The sequence below is a fragment of the Bombus pascuorum genome, chromosome 8, assembly GCF_905332965.1.
Source record: "Bombus pascuorum chromosome 8, iyBomPasc1.1, whole genome shotgun sequence".
Lineage (NCBI taxonomy): Eukaryota > Metazoa > Arthropoda > Insecta > Hymenoptera > Apidae > Bombus > Bombus pascuorum.
In genome coordinates this window covers 4,819,282-4,837,683 of record NC_083495.1, presented here as the reverse complement: position 1 = coordinate 4,837,683, position 18,402 = coordinate 4,819,282, and the positions used below count along the sequence as shown (strand labels likewise).

The window sequence follows — 18,402 nt, the reverse complement described above, 5'->3', positions numbered from 1 at the left end:
GGGTCATTGATAAATTGTGTTGCGAGTTTCCGATTGTAAGTCAGACTACCTATACTTGATGATATATAATTAATAATTAATTTGAATATACAAAGATGAAAATAGGAAGGATACAAAATTCACATTTTTATGTTTCAGATGTATGAAATTATAATTTTATTTGAAGGTAATTAAACGAATCATCTAAATATTGTTCTGCAATAATTTATTTTTTTGACAGTGTGTAATGCTATCTGAAGTATAATAGAAGAATAGAATTCTATACTTCTTTATGATTGCATACACAGTTTTATATTTTATTTATATTTTTATACAAGACTTTAGTTTTAATTCAAACAAGTACCATGCCCGATCGATAACGTCGCATGTGATCCGAAAATAATAAGGATATTGGGTGACTTCCAAAACATGGGATACGAAAAAGCATTAAATGTCATGTCTATTGTGTACCTCTTATATGGTTTTTAGTTTATATTCTTTATCTTTGATCATAGTTATTGTTTTCACTAAAGGATGGTATGAAATACAAAATCCAAAACCATTTGTTCCCAGCGTTCTGTGGTGGTCGATTTCAAAAATACACACTCAGCGTTAAGGATTTTACGCTTTCCACGGGAGTTTTCAGAACTATGTACTGTGTACATATGCAACCGAGCGAAGTCCCATGTAATGACGGACCCATCCTGTACTTAGTTAATGTCTCTATAATTTAAAATTTAGTTAATTTAGTCTAGTTCATTATGCTCCTTCTGTTTTACCAGCAATTCTTACATAATTTAAGACAGTATTATTTCAACGAAAGGTGGCGTAATGATAAAAGCCATATCGCATGTACTTCACTTCCTGTTATTTGGACTTTTGCGCGCCAATTCAAATTATACCTGGCATATTTTGTAGCCTACGCATTCTTACGAGCACCGTAACCATTTAACTCTTTTTTCTTATCCCTTACTCTAACTTATGATATAACTTACATATTATTTAGTTTATTTACATTCATATATTACATTACATCACATTTAGAATTTATGATAAGTGTGTCATGGATTTATCATGTGTGACGTATTCCTATATCGTACTCTACCTCTAACTATGAGAGTAGGTATTGTTCGCTCGATGTTATATCTGTTAAATTAAAAGAACTTATTGTTTTATATGAATATTAGTTTAAGAAATCGTATATTATTTTATATTTAGAGTTCCGATGAATAATATGCGGAACATATGTACAATTCGCATAACAACTAATCTCAGTTCACTAATAGTTCACTAATCGACTTTGTTGCCTTGAAGGATCCCAATGACTGGTATTTTTATGAGGTTCTGTAAAAAATTCCGTATCTCATCCGATTTCTAAATACCTAATATCAAAAAGAAAGTATATATATATTAACAGCAAGATAATTGTGTAACATATAATAACAGTTATCACATTCGATTCAGGGTCAGTTATAGCTGATGCAAGATAAGTGAACTGCTGAATAATACCTTTGTAGTCTTCAGATTTTCTTCTACAGCGATACTATTACAGGATTTAAATTATCGAACGTAAACACTAAAATTAATTTTAACAAAAATATTTTCCCCCTATCAACAGAACAGAACAATTACGACCATCTTTACTATTGCGATGCAGTGTTATTACGGTCATAAATGTCGTGCATAAATTTTACATCCTTTTGTTCAATTTTAATACCCGAATTGCGACTAATGATTGGTTAAAGTCAACCGATAAGAACCGAACGCGACTATAGAATTTATTCGTAAAGTTTAAACGTTCCATTTATTGTTAAGATTCACGGTGTTAATTATGTCCAACAGTAAATGTTGCGTATGTAACGTTCGTAATTTTCTGTTACAAGTGATGTATTGTAGGCAGCACGCACTTAGAGATATAACATGTTTAACTTGATAAGAACATGAATCAATCGTTAAATCCGAACGATTGTCATTTATCTAATGCCGCGCATCGAAGGTCTACGAAGTGTTTTTCAGCCTGTCATTGTTCAATGAACAATGAATATTGCTTCATAGACGAATCGGCTGGAGTATTTTAGTTATCAAGATTACGCGAATCGAAATTAGCTTTAACGATTTAAATTAGGATTATTACGAATAATTGTTGAATTTCACATTTATCGATACAGACACTGATTCCAATCAACTAAGATAGTCGTATAACTGTTAAAAATTGGAACCCGTGTGTATCATTGAAGAGAGACAGTTAACAGTTTCTTCGTTGACAGGGAACTGGTTATGTTATCGGCCATTTTTCATACGAAGTAGCAGTAGCTTATCATTTCTCATAATTCCTACCTGTAATCTTACGATCGGGGATATTATTTCCATGATACGATCAATTCACTTATACTCTGAAGATATGGCATTGCATACCACGGAATATTATGAAAACGCGATTGTATGACACACCCTTTACAGAGAGAGAGAGAGAGAGAGAGAGAGAGAGAGAGAGAGAGAGAGAGAGAGAGAAAGTAATATTGAAAAATATTTGGAGATATTTATCGGAGATGGGGAGTTGAAAAGACGGAGGGTAGTTTCCAGGGATCAATGAAATTCGATTGCCTGGAAGTCGGCGTCGCGAGGGGGATGCTAAAACGGCGGTTCGTTGCGCATCGACGCGTCGTCTTTGTTGGAAACGCTTTTACACCCTCGAGCGTTGTTGTTCGGAGGCCCTCGTTACTCCGAAGAATTTGTAATAAAATGTCAATGAAGAAAGCAGATCTTTCTTTTTAAGTGGTCGCGCAACGTGAAACGATCGCGTAGTTGTATACATATGTATAGTGTCGAAGCTGAAAAGTTTCGGGAGTCGGAGAGCAGCGAGGAAGATGTCGTGCGAGGAAGAAACAAGAGAAACGGAGGAGACGAGGGAACCAACAAAAGAAGGAAAGGAGGCCACCGAGGAGGACCTTCAGATTTTCGAAACGCTTTGTATATCATCGCCTCGAAAGGTCTTCTTCGTTTGCGTCAGATCAAATGTATCACAGAGCCTACACGCACCCGTTTATTTGCACATATCTATATAGATATATACATTCGTGGAATGACTGTACAGATTAGCAAATTCGTCTCGTCTTGTTTTTGTTTCTGTCGATGTCAACGCAATCGCAAACCACTCGTCGTTCATATTTTGTATGAGGATTTCGTTTTGAAGGAGACTATCGACGGGGAACGAGGATTAGATGTGTACGTACGGGATGCAATTTGTCGAATTCGTTTGTTCCGATTACGATTACTTGCGATCTAAGCAAGCGGCTAGTAGGTCGGATGAAAAATAACTGATACGATCGGAGAAATTATATTTTATTTTCGAATTAGCTGATTTGACGATACCATGATCGAAATCGAATTTGCTTATTTTTTGTCGGCGATCGTCTAATTACTTCGATCGTGCGTTTGTTTAACGTAGATATTGACTGGCACGCGAGCAGCCAGGGGTTACCTCGGTTGCCATAGCGTTGCTGCATACAATCGATTCTACCTGTCGCCGTATGCTTTTATCCGTGTCTCCCTCGTTCACCCTCGTCTGCACTCGGTTTCTTCCGCATTCGTAGTCGCACCCGCGAAATATTAAATCAGTATGTTTCTATAAATCATTTCTAGTCTATGACGACCGTGACCGTTACTACGGCATAGGGTTCATATTAAAACGGATAAGAGCATTTGATAATACCGAATGGCTGTGAAAGGAATTATCGACGAAATACACAAGCTTCAAGGCAAGCTTCGTCGTCGCGTATTTGAAAAAACTGTTATCTTGCGATCCAAACGAATCGAAATGTGAAATCGACGCAGATATTTTTTACTCGAGAGCTAGGAGTTTAACTTAAAACATAAATTTTCAAATATTTTCCAACGTACGCGAAATGATCACGCGGGATAAACGCGTTCGTAAACGGCATAGCGTACGCGGTCGAAGCGATTACACAGAAATAAAATCAACCGGAAGATAGAACGCTGCTTGCACATTGCGTTTCACAAAGCTTTGTCGAGTGATTCTAAGAATCGGATAAAAGCTGAATAAAGTAGCGCATGTATCGCCGTTCGTTGATATCGCTAGAAAGTAGATATATTTGATATATTAGCTTTTGAATCTGTTACCGTAGATTGTCGAGGAAGAAGCCATGACCCATGATCTAACGACTACGTTGAGGAGCGAGCTAGCGGCACTCGAGTATAAACGCGACCGGTTGATGTCCGAGGTAAACCTGTTCCATCTGACTTTGATCGGCGATGCGATAGTTCGATTAATAATCGGCAGTATGTTCGCGCGTAGCTGCAAGAAACGAAGAATCTCGTGAGATTCCGAGATCAACGAATAGCCGAGTTGCAGGTAGAGGCAGAACAACTTCGCGAACAAGCAGCTAGACAGAATGCCATCGTGTTAAGCTTGAAGAAACGCATACAGGTCACTTTCAGCGTATTTAGTTGGCAGTATTTGACTTTCGTTCTTTCTCTATTTCGATCGAACGATCGTATCGACGGTTTAGGAATTGGAAGAACGCGAGAGGAATCTTTATACGAGTCAAGGAAGGAACGAGACCGTGCTGCGTTCTTTGCAACGAGATTTAAAGTATCATCAGGAGAAGAATCGGGAATACGAAAAGAAGATACGTCAGCTTGAACAGACTGTGTCGGAAGAGATTGAATCGAGAGAACGAGCCCGTTTAAGTTTTCAGGTTTGATCTGCAAAATCCAAGAGTTTAACCCGATTTTATCGCTATCGATCGATTTGTTATTTACATCATCGATGTGCTCTTTCGATAAAGGAATTTACGCGGAGATTGGCGAACGTATTAAGCGTCGAGTATCGCGAAACCGTTCATCCTAGTCCTGAAATCGTGATGCATAAAGTCGAAGAGTTGGTGCAAGAAGCGAATCGTGTTCGCGCGAAGAATACGAATATCGAAACGCAACTGACTACCGCTGAGGTAGACTTTAGAAGCTGCCGGGATGCATTGGACTGTACCGTAGCCGAGAAGGAACAACTTCAGCGTCAAGTATCTTCGCAATTGGTCGACTTGGATCGTCTCAGACAGGTATCTATTTATCTCCTTAGGCGCCTTCTTGCGAAATTTGCTAACGGAATCCAGAGATCTCGATCGCTTGTTTGTCAGGACAAAGAATGCCTGGAAATGCGATACAAAGTCGCGGAAAGGGAATTGGACGGGTTGAGGGATAAATTGTTAAACGCGAACAGAAGCATAAGCAGCGCGACCGGAAATATATCGAATCAAGAGGCGTTGATTGGACAGCTGCGAGGTGATTCGTTTGGCGAATATATTCTTCATTTTTCTCATTCTTCGTCTTCTCTTGTTTCTTCTTTTCTTTCTTCTGCTCCTTCTTCTTCGCAGAAGATCTGGCGCAACGGGATGAAAAGTGTCAGCGTGTGCAAACCGAGTTACGCCACCTTTTGGAATCGTTGGCAACGCTTGTCAGCGGCCCGAACAGATTCATCGAGTCTCACGAGAATGTCATTAAGGATCGCATTAGGGAGATCTTGGCCGAGAACAAAGATCAGGCTCTTGTATTTCTTATTCGTTTTCGTATTATCTAAGGACGTGACGTTTGATAACGTGCTCTGTTGCACGCAAGCGTCGAGTAGAAATGCAAAATTTGTAATTCGTTGAAAAAATCTTTCCTCTTCCCTAGGCGATTCAAAAGCTTCGAGACAAGGTAAACGCGGCAACGGAATCGACTACTCGGCAGGGCGAATTGATCGAAACGACTGTGGCGAAGATGCGAAATCTCGAGGACGAACGATCGGACCTGGGAAATAAAGTTCGCAAATTAGAAACCGAGTTGACCGATTGCGAGCTGTTGAAGGAATCTCTGCGCAGAGAAAAACAAATGGTAACTGTATGCATATGTACGGATGTGCGTGTGTACGATAAAGCGGCAGATTTAAAGCGACGTAATTTCGATCGATCGTATGTATCGTGCGTTTCGAATTGTTCTAGTTCGTAACGTTTCTGAACCGACTAGGAAAAGCGATGCAAATGGACGAGATCTCGGAGGAAATGGGTCTCGATCTTCAAACGGAATCGCTTCTGATACGAGCCGAGCAACTTGCCAGATTAGAAACCGACAAATTAGTGGATAAGGTAAAAAATACGAGATATCGAACTGACTCGAGGTTCGATTTCACTTTTTCGATCAAATTGCTAATGTGTTATCTCGTTTGTTCTGTGTTTGTTTGCGTCGCAAATGTTGCGGTTTCCGCGGTCGCGCAGTACTCGTGCTGCAACTACACCATCTTACCGAGGATTCGACGCGAGCGATCCTTCCACGAGCTTCCTTCTATGAAAGAAGTAAGCCACTTTGGCGGGCGAGATTTCCAAATGGTCCAATTTCATGAATTTCATTTCGTATGGGACGCGATGACGACGCTCGAGAGCACTATTTCTGTCGCGACCATAACACGCTTTTATTATCGTATGCGCAATTCTATTCACAGAAAAACGTCTGTTAGCTCTTCTTTCTCTTCTTTCCTTGCTACTTAGACCTCGGTGGTGTATCAGCTGCAGCGTCGTGTAAGGACGCTTCGGGAGCAATTGCAACGCCGGGATCTTCATTTGGATCTCCTTCGCAGAAAATTATCGCTTCAAGAGGACAGCGTGAAAATGAAATCGTTGCTGCAAAGTGAAAGAGACGAAGCGAATCTTCGGTACGTATATGTACAACGAATTTGGGTAATATAGGTACCAATTCGAAAATGTTGCAAAGCGTTTTTCCACCTTGACGACTAATCGTTCGTTTCAAGAGCGAAGAAGTTGTCGAAACAAACCGATCGCTTGCAAGTTCAACTTTTGGAAGAGAGATCAAGAAATCGCGAGTTAAGCGCCCAATTGACGGAAGCCGCGGATTACAAAGTAATCTTCTTGTTTGTTTCCTCTTACCGCGCTAAATGACACACGCATACACACACACACACACACATACAGAGTGGTCAGAGTTGATGTTTGAAAACTAGATAGCAGCTTTGGAACGCAGTCGAAAGATAGAAGAGGTTCAAAAACGGCTGGTCGAGAGCGAGATGCTGAGAACTCGATGCAACAGAAAATTAACCCTCTTGAAAGAACAAATAAGAACAACGACTGAGACTGCCGAGCAGGAGAGATCCATCAGCGACCATTCGTTGCAATTGCTTAGGGACGAGCTAGCGCAAGTCAAACAAAATCTTTCTGAGATGACGAAAAGGGAATCCCAGGTAAGTAGGTGTTTCCCAACGAACATCGTGCGAGCTTGCGTCGTTCCGATTTTTCAACCGTTACGGTTTCCTCCTTCAGCTACAAAGTTTCCGTGTTTCCGTGGTGAAATTATTATCGGAACCAATTTGTACACCTGATTACGAGATAATTTCGCGACTGCAAAAAACAATAGCGGCACATCGTGATTTCACCATGCTGTCGCGCCGATACGACGAGCCATTGGATACGACCAGTCCTTCCAGATGTACAAGGTAAAGCCCCATCTTCGGTTTATCCTTGATAGACGATAATGTCGGTTACTTCGGTCGGACTCAATTTTTTTTCCACATATCTGAGAATACGTGCGAGAAACGTGCAATAACTGATACAGTGTTATAGAAAAAATGTTATCGATATTTGCTCGTACGCGATATGAGCAATTCCTCTTTACTGATGTGCCTGTTACGATCAGAAACCGAGATCGAAAGTAACGAAATAGTAGCGAAAACGGCCTAACCACTCTGTTTCAGCATACATGCGATGCATCCTCCTAGATCACCAGGATCAAGATGCGCTCGTTACGAAGACAGCGGATTTGCAGATCCGCCGGATCTTCGCGATGTCGAAGACGAATTCAACAAACGACCGGTACGAAGCAGTCTGCTTCCATGACGTTGCGTCGGTCGACGCAATTACCACATTAAACGTACGAATATTTCGAGCACGTAGAAATACAAAAAGTTTGATTAGACGAAAAGAAAAAAGAAATGACAAACAACGAAGTAGTCTCTTTCTTCCGATTTGTATTTCTTATGTCACAAGCATTGTTGCGTACGCGACTCGGTTGGAAGCGAGTGGAGTTGGTGTATAATGTCGGTGTAGAGTGGAACAACCGCATTCCAGGATGCAGACGGTAGAGAGCGAGACTGAAGTTGTTGTGCTGGTTGAGCGCGGGAACGCGATGCAGCAAGGTAGACGAGAGGGGACCAAGGAGGACGAAGGGAACATTGTCTAGTAGTATGCGAATTCGTTCGAGCCTCGTACCTCGTATCTTCCTGCTCGAACCAAAGTGTGCCGAGCACTATATGCGTGTCGAGCACTACGCAAACAGATCTCTCGCTTTTCAAATCTTTCCTGATCTTCTTGTCAAATCATATTCCAGAGGACTGATATTGCAGACAAAAACAAACGAAATGTGTTTTTATTTCTTTCTTTTCTCTTTTTTACTGTTAATTCGTATTTTTAGTTGTTCTATCGTCCATTATTACCTTAAGCCTATACGCAGTCTTTCAGAGTGTAGAAAAACGCCACGTTAAATACCATGGTAACGCGATACAAAAGGAGCAATAGAAATGGGAACAGCAAAAAAAGCAAAGTAATCAGAGATAGTAAGTATTTGCCATATTGTTAGCAGTTGTTATTCCAGATAAAGACGAAACTCGGCTTTTACGCTATGGCGTTTTCCAAAGAGCAAAGAAGCAGGGTTGCGTGATTTTATGGGGCGTGTTTCTTGCTTAGTGGAAAAGTACATACGTACTCTAAGTACAGCACATACCTACACGTAGTACGTCGTATACTGGTTAGCCCTGAACTTGGCCAGGAGTGAACTACCTCTTTCTTTGCAGCAACGTGAATACGTGAATGCAAAGACGTCATCTTTGGCCTCCTTATTTCTCGTTGCATACAAAGACACGCATTACGACTATTTTAACGCCAAACAAGTACACTGTACATGTTACTTTCCACGCTTTAACACGTATCAAAAAACAATATTGTCAATCCACTGTCAAAGCCGCAAGCAATTTAACAACAATACATTTCATTCACACTTTGGCCACTCTTTCTTCCATTAGGAATTATCGATCGCGATCGAAATCACAAACAAAATTTCGTTGAAAACTTGCTGTTTGAGCATATTCTTCTTTGATTTCTTAATCAAAGAAATTAATGAATCTACTGCAAAGTTTCGTAACGAATGTCTCTTGAATTTGGATGCGTACACTGACAGTATACTGACATGCCGGTAGGACTCGGATGAATGTCGGAAATTAATAATGAAGTGGAAGTACCAACGGAATTATCTTTTGTAATTTTAATAATTATTATCATTATTATTATTTAGGTGATTCGATATTTCGTTCATACAAAACATAATCGTGAATTTAGCTTTCTTCGCATAAGTACCGCTATATAAGGTTTTTAGTAAAATAGAATGGGATTAGGTATCTGTCTATGTATTAATGTGGACTAAATTAAATATCGACAAATAACTTAATTAGTTACGTGAAGCCAACAGCGTGCAATTATGGTAGTATCTGTGTATACTACGAAAATGACGATTAAATACGTTGTGTTCTGCTTATCTATAGCTTATGCGCTTATCTATTTAGAAACTAACAATGACTGTCAGTGTCATTTTAATCACGTAAAAGTAGACAGAAGGACAAAAAAGGAATAAGGCTCGTCGTAAAAAAATGCAATAACAAAAAGTTTTATATGTCTAGTTAAGCAACAAAAATTTTATATAGCCAATTTTTACATGTTTCATATTAGTTACGTATACATATATGCATATAAACACATCAGATTTGAAAGCTTGTAGTCGTGCCTGCACCCGTCGTACACGTATCGTTCAAGACGGTTATCCCACGTGAGCCAACACTTTACCTAGTTTTCCTAATATACTCAATACGCTAATTGCTTCCGGATCCTGAAAAGAAACACAAAAATTCCAGTAGCATCGTACAAGTTAAGGTGTAAATGAATCAAGTTTAACAAAACCAGTTACGAGTTCTTAAAACTTCCATTGTTTTCCAAATCAAGGTTAATCGAAATCGAATCTCGTTTCTTAAAAAGCAACATGTACATATTTTGAAGATGATCGTGGAGAAACAACAAATTAAAGAATAAAATAATTCGTAACTTACCGCTTCTGGCGAAGGATTAGGTTCTGGGTTCGCATTGCTTGCTGAAATGAAAGCAATCATAAAAATGACTGCAACGCAAAGTAAGAATCTCATGACTTCCATGGTTCTTGATGTCTGTTGTTGCTATGTATGTAACTTGTGCAATCTTCCACTGTTTGTCGAAATCGACCGCGACACCGTTATTTATACCAAAAAACAATCGTTAAAATTATCGACGAAGTACCCATCGTTATATCCTTCATATTGTCTACCAAAAGTACCAAAAGAAACATCAAGATAAATGTGTAAAATCGTCACAAAAAATCAGTAAGTTACAGTCGACAGCTTAGAACAATAACAGCGTGAAAAGTGAGTAGAGCACGACTTAGAGTGAGAATCATTTTAGCATTAATTATTATTGTCGTTTCGTGTTCATTTTTATTACGTTTTATGTCTGTTATGCATAAATTATTTTTAATACTTATCTACTTCTATGATATCAAAATTACCATTTTCGCTTACCATATTCGTTATATTAAACTACATCGTGTATATCTACAACTCATTTGTAAGGAATATTAGAATGTCGATTACGAAAATGGAAATAAGATTCTTTCTTAAAGCTTAAAAAATAAGACGTCTAAAGCTTAAGCAATAATCTTAATTTATAGAATTACACGACTGCATGATTGATAGACATAAGGCAATCATGGAAATTGGTCTTTCAGAAATTTTTCCGCTACCCCTGCGAATATGTATAGATAGATGCCAGAAATCATTGTTTAAAGGTAATAACGAGCATAAAAGTCACCTGTTTACCACCGTTGTATATTGCAATCGTACCTCTGCCTGCTTTCTTTGCGTCTCGTATACATATAATTCGAGGTTCGCCAAATCTTAATAATCGTATCAAGTCTCCGCCGTATCCCCATAGCATTAACCGATGACGGGCCGCTTGTTGCGTATTTCTTAAAATGGGGAATATTATGAACGACATAAATGAAATTATATCAGGAAGATTGATCAAATTTCACTATGGGAAGTTTCACTATGAATTTCACTATAACTGGAGAACTAAATTTCGCCATTATTTTCAGTGACGTTAGATCAATTGTCGCAATTAATCGATTAGTGAAATATAGTCATTTCTTATATTATCACATCGATTCCATCTTCTGTATCTCAATTAAAAATTGTAGTCGTCCCAAGATAACTATCTATTTTACTCGATGACATATCCAATTATAAAAGAAAAGTTTCTATTACATTTTTTGACGACCAGCAATAGTAGAATATAAATTATAAAATAGATATAACTCGAAAAATAGACACATCAACAACTGTGGTAAATTAAATCCGATTGAAAAGAAATTAAATAAACCAGATAGAACAAAATTGAACACTGACGGATATTTAACTTCTTACTTGAATATCATTGGCCTCCTTCTTTCTCGTTGCGTACAAACACACGCGTTACGACCATTTCAACGCCAAGCAAGAACACTGTACGTGTTAGTTTCCATGCTTAAACACGTATCACGAAACAATATTATTAATCCACTGTCAAACCTGATACTTATTTAACAACAATTGATTTCATTCACACTTTGGCCACTCTTTCGTCCATTAGGAATTATCGATCGCGATCGAAAAGCACGAACAAAATTTCGTTGAAAATTTGCTGTTCGAGCATATCTTTCTTTGATTTCGGTTTAATGAGTCTACTGCAAAGTTTCGTAACGAATCTCTCTTGACATTGGATGCGTACACTGACGGTATACTGATATGCCGGTAGGACTCGGATGAATGTCGGAAATTAATAATGAAGTGGAAGTACCAACGGAATTATCTTTTGTAATTTTAATAATTATTATCATTATTATTATTTAGGTGATTCGATATTTCGTTGATTCAGAACATAATCGTTAATTTAGCTTTCTTCGCATAAGTACCGTTATATAAGGTTTTTAATAAAGTAGAATGGGACTAGATTTCTATCTAGGTATACAGTGGACTAAATGAAGTAGCAGTAAATAACTTAATCAGTTACGTGAAGCCAACAGCGTGCAATTATGGTAGCATCTGTGTATACTAGGAAAATGAGGATTACATATGTTGTGTTCGGTTTATATATTGCTTATGCGTTTATTTAGAAACTAAGAATGACTGTCAGTGTCATTTCCATCATGTAAATGTAGATGGAAGGATAAAAAGGGAATAAGGATCGTCGAAAGAAAATGCAATGATAAAAAGTTTTAATTGTCTAGTTAAGCACCAAAAAATTTATATAGCCAATTTTTACATGTTTCGTATTAGTTACGTATACATATATGCATATAAACTCATCAGATTTAAATACTGGTAGCCGTGCCTGCACCCGTCGTACATGTATCATTGAGGTCGATTATCCCAAGTGAGACAACGCTTTTCCTAGTAATCCTAACATACCCAATACGTTAATTGCTTCCGGATCCTGAAAAGAAACACAAAAATTCCAGTAGCATCGTACACGTCAAGGTGTAAATGTATCAAGTTTAACAAAACCAGTTACGAGTTCTTAAAACTTCCATTGTTTTCCAAATCAAGGTTAATCGAAATCGAATCTCATTTCTTAAAAAGCATCGTGCATATATTTTGAAGATGATGGTGGAGAAACTACAAATTCATGAATAAAATAATTCGTAACTTACCGCCTCTGGCGAAGGATTAGGTTTTGGGTTCGCATTGCTCGGAGAAATAAAGCCAATCATAAAAATGACTGCTACGCAAAGTAAGAATCTCATGACTTCCATGGTTCTTGATGTCTGTTATTGCTATGTATGCAAATTGTGCAATCTTCCACTGTTTGTGGAATTCGACTGCGACACCGTTATTTATACCGGAAAAAAATCGTTAAAATTATCGACGAAGTAATACCTATCGTTATATCCCGTATATTGTCCATCAAAAGTACCAAAAAAACATTAGGTTCAACGTGTAAATTTACCACAAAAAAAATCAGTAAGTTACAGTCGACAGCTTAGAACAATAACAGCGTGAAAAATGAGTAGAGCGCGATTTAGAGTGAGAATCATTTTAGCGTTAATTATTATTGTCGTTTTGTGTTTATTTTTATTACGTTTTATGTCTGTTAAGCATAAATTATATTTAATACTTATCTATTTCTATGATATCAAAATTACTATTTTCGCTTACCATATTCCTTATATTACGCTACATCGCGTATATCTACAACTCATGTGTAAGGAATATTAGAATGTCGATAACGAAAATGGAAATAAGATACTTTCTTAAAGCTTAAAAAATAAGCCTTCTAAAGCTTAAACAATATTCTTAAATTATAGAATTACACAACTGTATGGTTGATAGACATAAGGCAATCATGGAAGTTGGTCTTTCAGAAATTTTTCCGCAACCCCTGCGTATATGTATAGATAGATGCCAGAAATCGTTGTTTAAAGGTAATAACGAGCATAAAAGTCACCTGTTTACCACCGTTGTATATTGCAATCGTACCTCTACCTGCTTTCTTTGCGTTTCGTATACATATAATTCGAGGTTCGCCAAATCTTAATAATCGTATCAAGTCTCCGCCGTATCCCCATAGCATTAACCGATGACGGGCCGCTTGTTGCGTATTTCTTGAATTGGAATATTATGAACGACATAAATGATATTATATCAGGAAGATTAATCAAATTTCACTATGGGAAGTTTCACTATGAATTTCACTATAACTGGGCAATTTCATTTCGCCATTATTTTCAGTGACGTTAGATCAATCGTCGCAATTAATCGATTAGTGAAATATAGTCATTTCTTTTATTATCACATCGATTCCATCTTCTGTATCTCAATTAAAAATTTTAGTTGTCCCAAGATAACTATCTATTTTACTCGATGACTTATCCAATTATAAAAGAAAAGTTTCTATTATATCTTTTGACGAACAGCAATAGTAGAATATAAATTATATAATTGATATAACTCGAAAAATAGACACTCCAACAACTATGGTAAATTAAACCTGATTGAAAAGAAATTAAATAAACCAGATAGAACAAAATTGAACTCTGACGAATATTTAACTTCTTACTTGAATATCATTGGCCTCCTTCTTTCTCGTTGCGTACAAAGATACGCGTTACGACTATTTCAACGCCAAGCAAGTACACTGTACATGTTACTTTCCACGCTTAAACACGTATCACAAAACAATATTATCAATCCACCGTCAAAGCTGTCAGCTGTTTAACAACAAAACATTTCATTCACACTTTGGCTACTCTTTCGTCCATAAGGAATTATCCATGGCGATCGAAAGCACGAACAAAATTTCGTTGAAAATTTGCTGTTCGAGCATATTTTTCTTTGATCTCGGCTCAATGAATTTACTATAAAGTTTCGTAACGAATGTGTCTTGACGTTGAATACGGACAGTATATTGACATGCCGGTCGGACTCGGATGAAAGTCGGAAAATAAAAATGAATTGGAAGGACCTATGTAATTATTTTTTGTAATTTTTATGATTATTTTAATTATTATGTAGGTGGTTGGAGATTTCGTTGTTTCTCAACATAATCGTCAATTTATCTTTCTTTGCGTAAGTATCGTCTTATGAAGTACCGGAGAAAATATTATGACGAAATGGAAAAAATAAATAATTGATCTACTTTCCATAAAAAATATAAATACTGTGTTCTACTTTTGGTATTAATTAACTAACATTTAACATTTGTTTATATACTTACAAAAAAAATCTCATTTTGATATTTTGCTCAGTAGCTAAGTTATAAAAATGGAACGGAGTTTGTATAATATTTCGTCTGTCAAAATTTTAAGTTCGCACAACAAATATTAATTTTTGGTAAGAAAATATACACAATTTTTGTTTTAATTCAATATATTGTCCAATATTCGTTATTTCTTATCACCCCGGTACGTCTTCTTGGCATAGAATCTATTAATTTTTTACGCTGATCTACCGTAATGTTACTCCAAGCTGTTTCTATTGTAGACTAAAGTTCATTTAAATTTTTCGGTTTATAGTCTTGTACTGTCTTTTTTATGATGCTCCACATGTTCTCGATTCGATTAATGTCTGGCGATTGCGACGGCCACGGCAGCACGGTAATATTTTCTTCTTCAAAGAACTGTTTCATAACCCGAGCTGTGTGCTTCAGATCATTATCATTTTGAAAAATAAAATCATCACTCATATTCTTGCGTGCAAAAGATAACATTGTGTTCCTGAGTATGTCCATGTATTGAAAACGGTCCATAATTCCATTGATACGACATATCGGATCAGGGCCGCTTCGAGAAATACACGCCCATACCATAACATTTTCACTACCATATTTAAAAGTTTTTAAAACGCATTGTGTTTTCAAACTTTCGCCAATTCGACGTCTAACATACTGTATCCCGTCGGAAGAGACGCGATTGAATTTCGATTCGTCCGAAAACAATACCTTTTGTCAATCTTCACTTGTCTAATGTCGTCTTTTTCGATTCCTAGAACTCAGCAATAGTTTGTTTTGGGGTTTTCGTCCTCTTAAGTTAAATTCTTCTAATCTTTTCCTGACAGTTCTAGCACTAATTTGTGTATCGTTTTTATAGTTTTTCCCGCAGCAATATTATTTAAACTCCGAAAACGATCATTTTCGTTCAATCGATGAATTCGGCGATCCATTTTCGGCGTTGTTTTCCGTGGTCTTCCGTTTTTCGGTTGATCGCAATACATACCTGCCTTTAAAAATTTATACCAAGCTTGCTTACAAGCTTTTGACCTATTCACTATATGTGCTATTTCGGTGAAGATTTTACTTTGTTTCGCAGCCTTATGATTTGTTCCCTTTCGTTTTCAAGTAAATTCTTTGATTTACCCATAGTCTGTCCCTACCTAAATGAACTTTAAGCAATAAAAGGTACACTAAACAATGACTTTGACATTCCAGAATCAAAATGTTCAAAAACTGTAGTCATACTCACGTTTTACACAGATCGTCTTAAACTAATGTCCACTGTTTAAAAGTGCTAAGCGGTAACTAACTGTTGTAACACCTACATTGTTTGTATTTAACAACTGTCGATCTCAGGTTACGAAAGTCAAACATACAGTTATGTTATTCCAAAGAGACAAACCGAATAGAACACTAAGCGTATAAAATGTTTGTAATCCGGTTTACAAATCATTGTCTTAAACTTTTTTCCGCTATTGTAAGATTTTTAATTAAGTAGAATGGGACTAGATCTAGGTATACGGTGGACTAAATGAAATATCGACAAATAACTTAATCATGGGTATACCCATGTATACTACGAAAATGACGATTAAATATGTTGTGTTCTGCTTATCTATTGCTTATGCGTTTATCTATTTAGAAATTAATGTAGTATCGTGGGCAAAAAGGCTTAAAAATATCGGGTGAGGCATAAACATCGTCGGGAGCGGGATTGCAACCGGATGTCTGCACATCCTTGCCGCTTACCCTCAATATTCTGAATCACCCACCATAAAACGATTTTTATGGTTAAGATCCTTCAGGCCAAACACAAACGTTTCTTTATAATTTGGCCTATTACGGGAGAAGTCAGGGAGTGTAAATCGAGAAGCCAGAGAGTGCGAGTTGCGCTGTCGAGGAAGTGTTGCTAGCGTTGTCAAGGGAGTACGGTCCGCGTCAGAAAGAGAGCTTTGGATCCGTGATGACGAAAATTGCGAATTAAATCCATGTTAAACAACCATCGTTTTTCCGTTTAACCAACATATGTACAATCCATTCATTGCAAATAAATCATAATTATTTACGATACTGCACTAACAATGACTGTTAGTGTCATTTTAATCACGTAAAAGTAGACGGAGCAACAAAAAGGGAATAAGAATCGTCGAAAGAAAATGCAATAACAAAAAGATTTATATGTCTAGTTAAGCAACAAAAAATTTATATGGCCAATTTTTACATGTTTCGTATACATTCGTAGTTACGTATACATATATGAATTTAAAGTCGTCATATTTAAAAGCCGGTAGTCGTGCCTGCATCTGTCATACACGTATGGTTGTGGTCGATTATCCCAAATGAGCCAACACTTTTGCTACTTTTCCTAGTATATCCTTTATGTTCACTGCTTCCGGATCCTGAAAAGAAACACAAAAATTCCAGTAGCATCGTACTAGTTAAGGTGTAAATGAATCAAGTTTAACAGGACCAGTCACGCGTTCTTGAAATTTCCAATGTGTTCTAAATAAAGGTTAATCGAAATCGAATCTCCTTTCTTGAAAAGCAAAATGTACATATTTTGCAGATGATCGTGGAGAAACAACAAATTCAAGAATAAAATAATTCGTAACTTACCGCCTCTGGCGAAGGATTAGGTTCTGGGTTAGCATTGCTTGCTGAAATGAAAGCAATCATAAAAATGACTGCAACGCAAAGTAAGAATCTCATGACTTCCATGGTTCTTGATATCTGTTATTGCTATGTATGTAACTTGTGCAATCTTCCACTGTTTGTCGAAATCGTCCGCGACACGTTATTTATACCGGAAAAAAATCGTTAAAATTATCGACGAAGTAATACCTATCGTTATATCCTTCATATTGTCTACCAAAAGTACCAAAAGAAACATTAAGATAAATGTGTAAATTCGCCACAAAAAAATCAGTAAGTTACAGTCGATAGCTTAGAACAATAACAGCGTGAAAAGTGAGTAGAGCACGACTTAGAGTCAGAATCATTTTAGCGTTAGTTATTATTGTCGTTTCGTGTTTATCGTTATCACGTTTTATGTCTGTTAAGCATAAATTATGTTTAATAGTTATCTATATCTACGATATCAAAATTATTATTTTCGCTTATCATATTCGTTACATGAAACTACATAGAGTATATCTACAACTCATGTGAAAGGAATATTGGAATGTCGATAACGAAAATGGAAATAAGATTCCTTCTTAAAGCTTAAAAAATAAGACGTCTAAAGCTTAAGCAATAATCTTAATTTATAGAATTACACGACTGCATGATTGATCGACATAAGGCAATCATGGAAATTAGTCTTCCAGAAATTTCTCCGCAACCCCTGCGTATATGTATAGATAGATGCCAGAAATCATTGTTTAAAGGTAATAACGAGCATAAAAGTCACCTGTTTACCACCGTTGTATATTGCAATCGTACCTCTTCCTGCTTTCTTTGCGTCTCGTATACATATAATTCGAGGTTCGCCAAATCTTAATAATAGTATCAAGTCTCCGCTGTATCACCATATACATTAACC

General features: G+C 37.1%; 1 protein-coding gene and 1 long non-coding RNA gene across 5 annotated transcripts; one reads left to right on the top strand and one right to left on the bottom strand.

Annotated features, from left to right (window-relative positions):
• Nucleotides 1-2,515: 2,515 nt before the first annotated feature.
• On the top strand, nucleotides 2,516-8,981 carry LOC132910169 (coiled-coil domain-containing protein 170). Of its 4 annotated transcripts, none has more exons than XM_060965682.1 (16): nucleotides 2,516-2,969; nucleotides 4,125-4,220; nucleotides 4,295-4,426; nucleotides 4,509-4,697; nucleotides 4,788-5,057; nucleotides 5,136-5,280; nucleotides 5,376-5,545; nucleotides 5,671-5,871; nucleotides 5,979-6,122; nucleotides 6,252-6,329; nucleotides 6,522-6,685; nucleotides 6,782-6,890; nucleotides 6,992-7,228; nucleotides 7,308-7,480; nucleotides 7,739-7,856; nucleotides 8,112-8,981. In XM_060965682.1, the coding sequence occupies exons 1-16, from the start codon at nucleotides 2,847-2,849 to the stop codon at nucleotides 8,136-8,138; spliced, it is 2,376 nt and encodes a 791-aa protein (XP_060821665.1). In that variant the 5' UTR covers nucleotides 2,516-2,846; the 3' UTR covers nucleotides 8,139-8,981. The 4 variants fall into 4 exon arrangements, with proteins under 4 accessions (XP_060821665.1, XP_060821663.1, XP_060821664.1 ...); XM_060965680.1 differs by having other exon boundaries at nucleotides 2,517-2,969; nucleotides 5,373-5,545; XM_060965681.1 differs by lacking the exon at nucleotides 8,112-8,981 and having other exon boundaries at nucleotides 2,518-2,969; nucleotides 5,373-5,545; nucleotides 7,739-7,984.
• Nucleotides 8,982-12,367: 3,386 nt separating this feature from the next.
• Nucleotides 12,368-13,069, bottom strand: LOC132909983 (uncharacterized). Its single transcript, XR_009658654.1, has 2 exons — nucleotides 12,805-13,069; nucleotides 12,368-12,587 (listed from the first exon to the last, which is right to left on the bottom strand). It is a non-coding gene; the product is annotated as an uncharacterized LOC132909983 (long non-coding RNA).
• Between the last annotated feature and the right edge of the window lie 5,333 nt (nucleotides 13,070-18,402).

What these genes read in the sequence shown, in the direction of transcription:
- LOC132910169 (XM_060965680.1), top strand. Translation starts at nt 2,847, where the DNA reads ATGTCGTGCGAGGAAGAAACAAGAGAAACGGAGGAGACGAGGGAACCA. An exon ending in TGCGCAGAGAAAAACAAATG is followed by an intron (nt 5,872 to 5,978) that starts GTAACTGTATGC and finishes GAATTGTTCTAG; the next exon opens with TTCGTAACGTTTCTGAACCG. An exon ending in AGCTTCCTTCTATGAAAGAA is followed by an intron (nt 6,330 to 6,521) that starts GTAAGCCACTTT and finishes CTTGCTACTTAG; the next exon opens with ACCTCGGTGGTGTATCAGCT.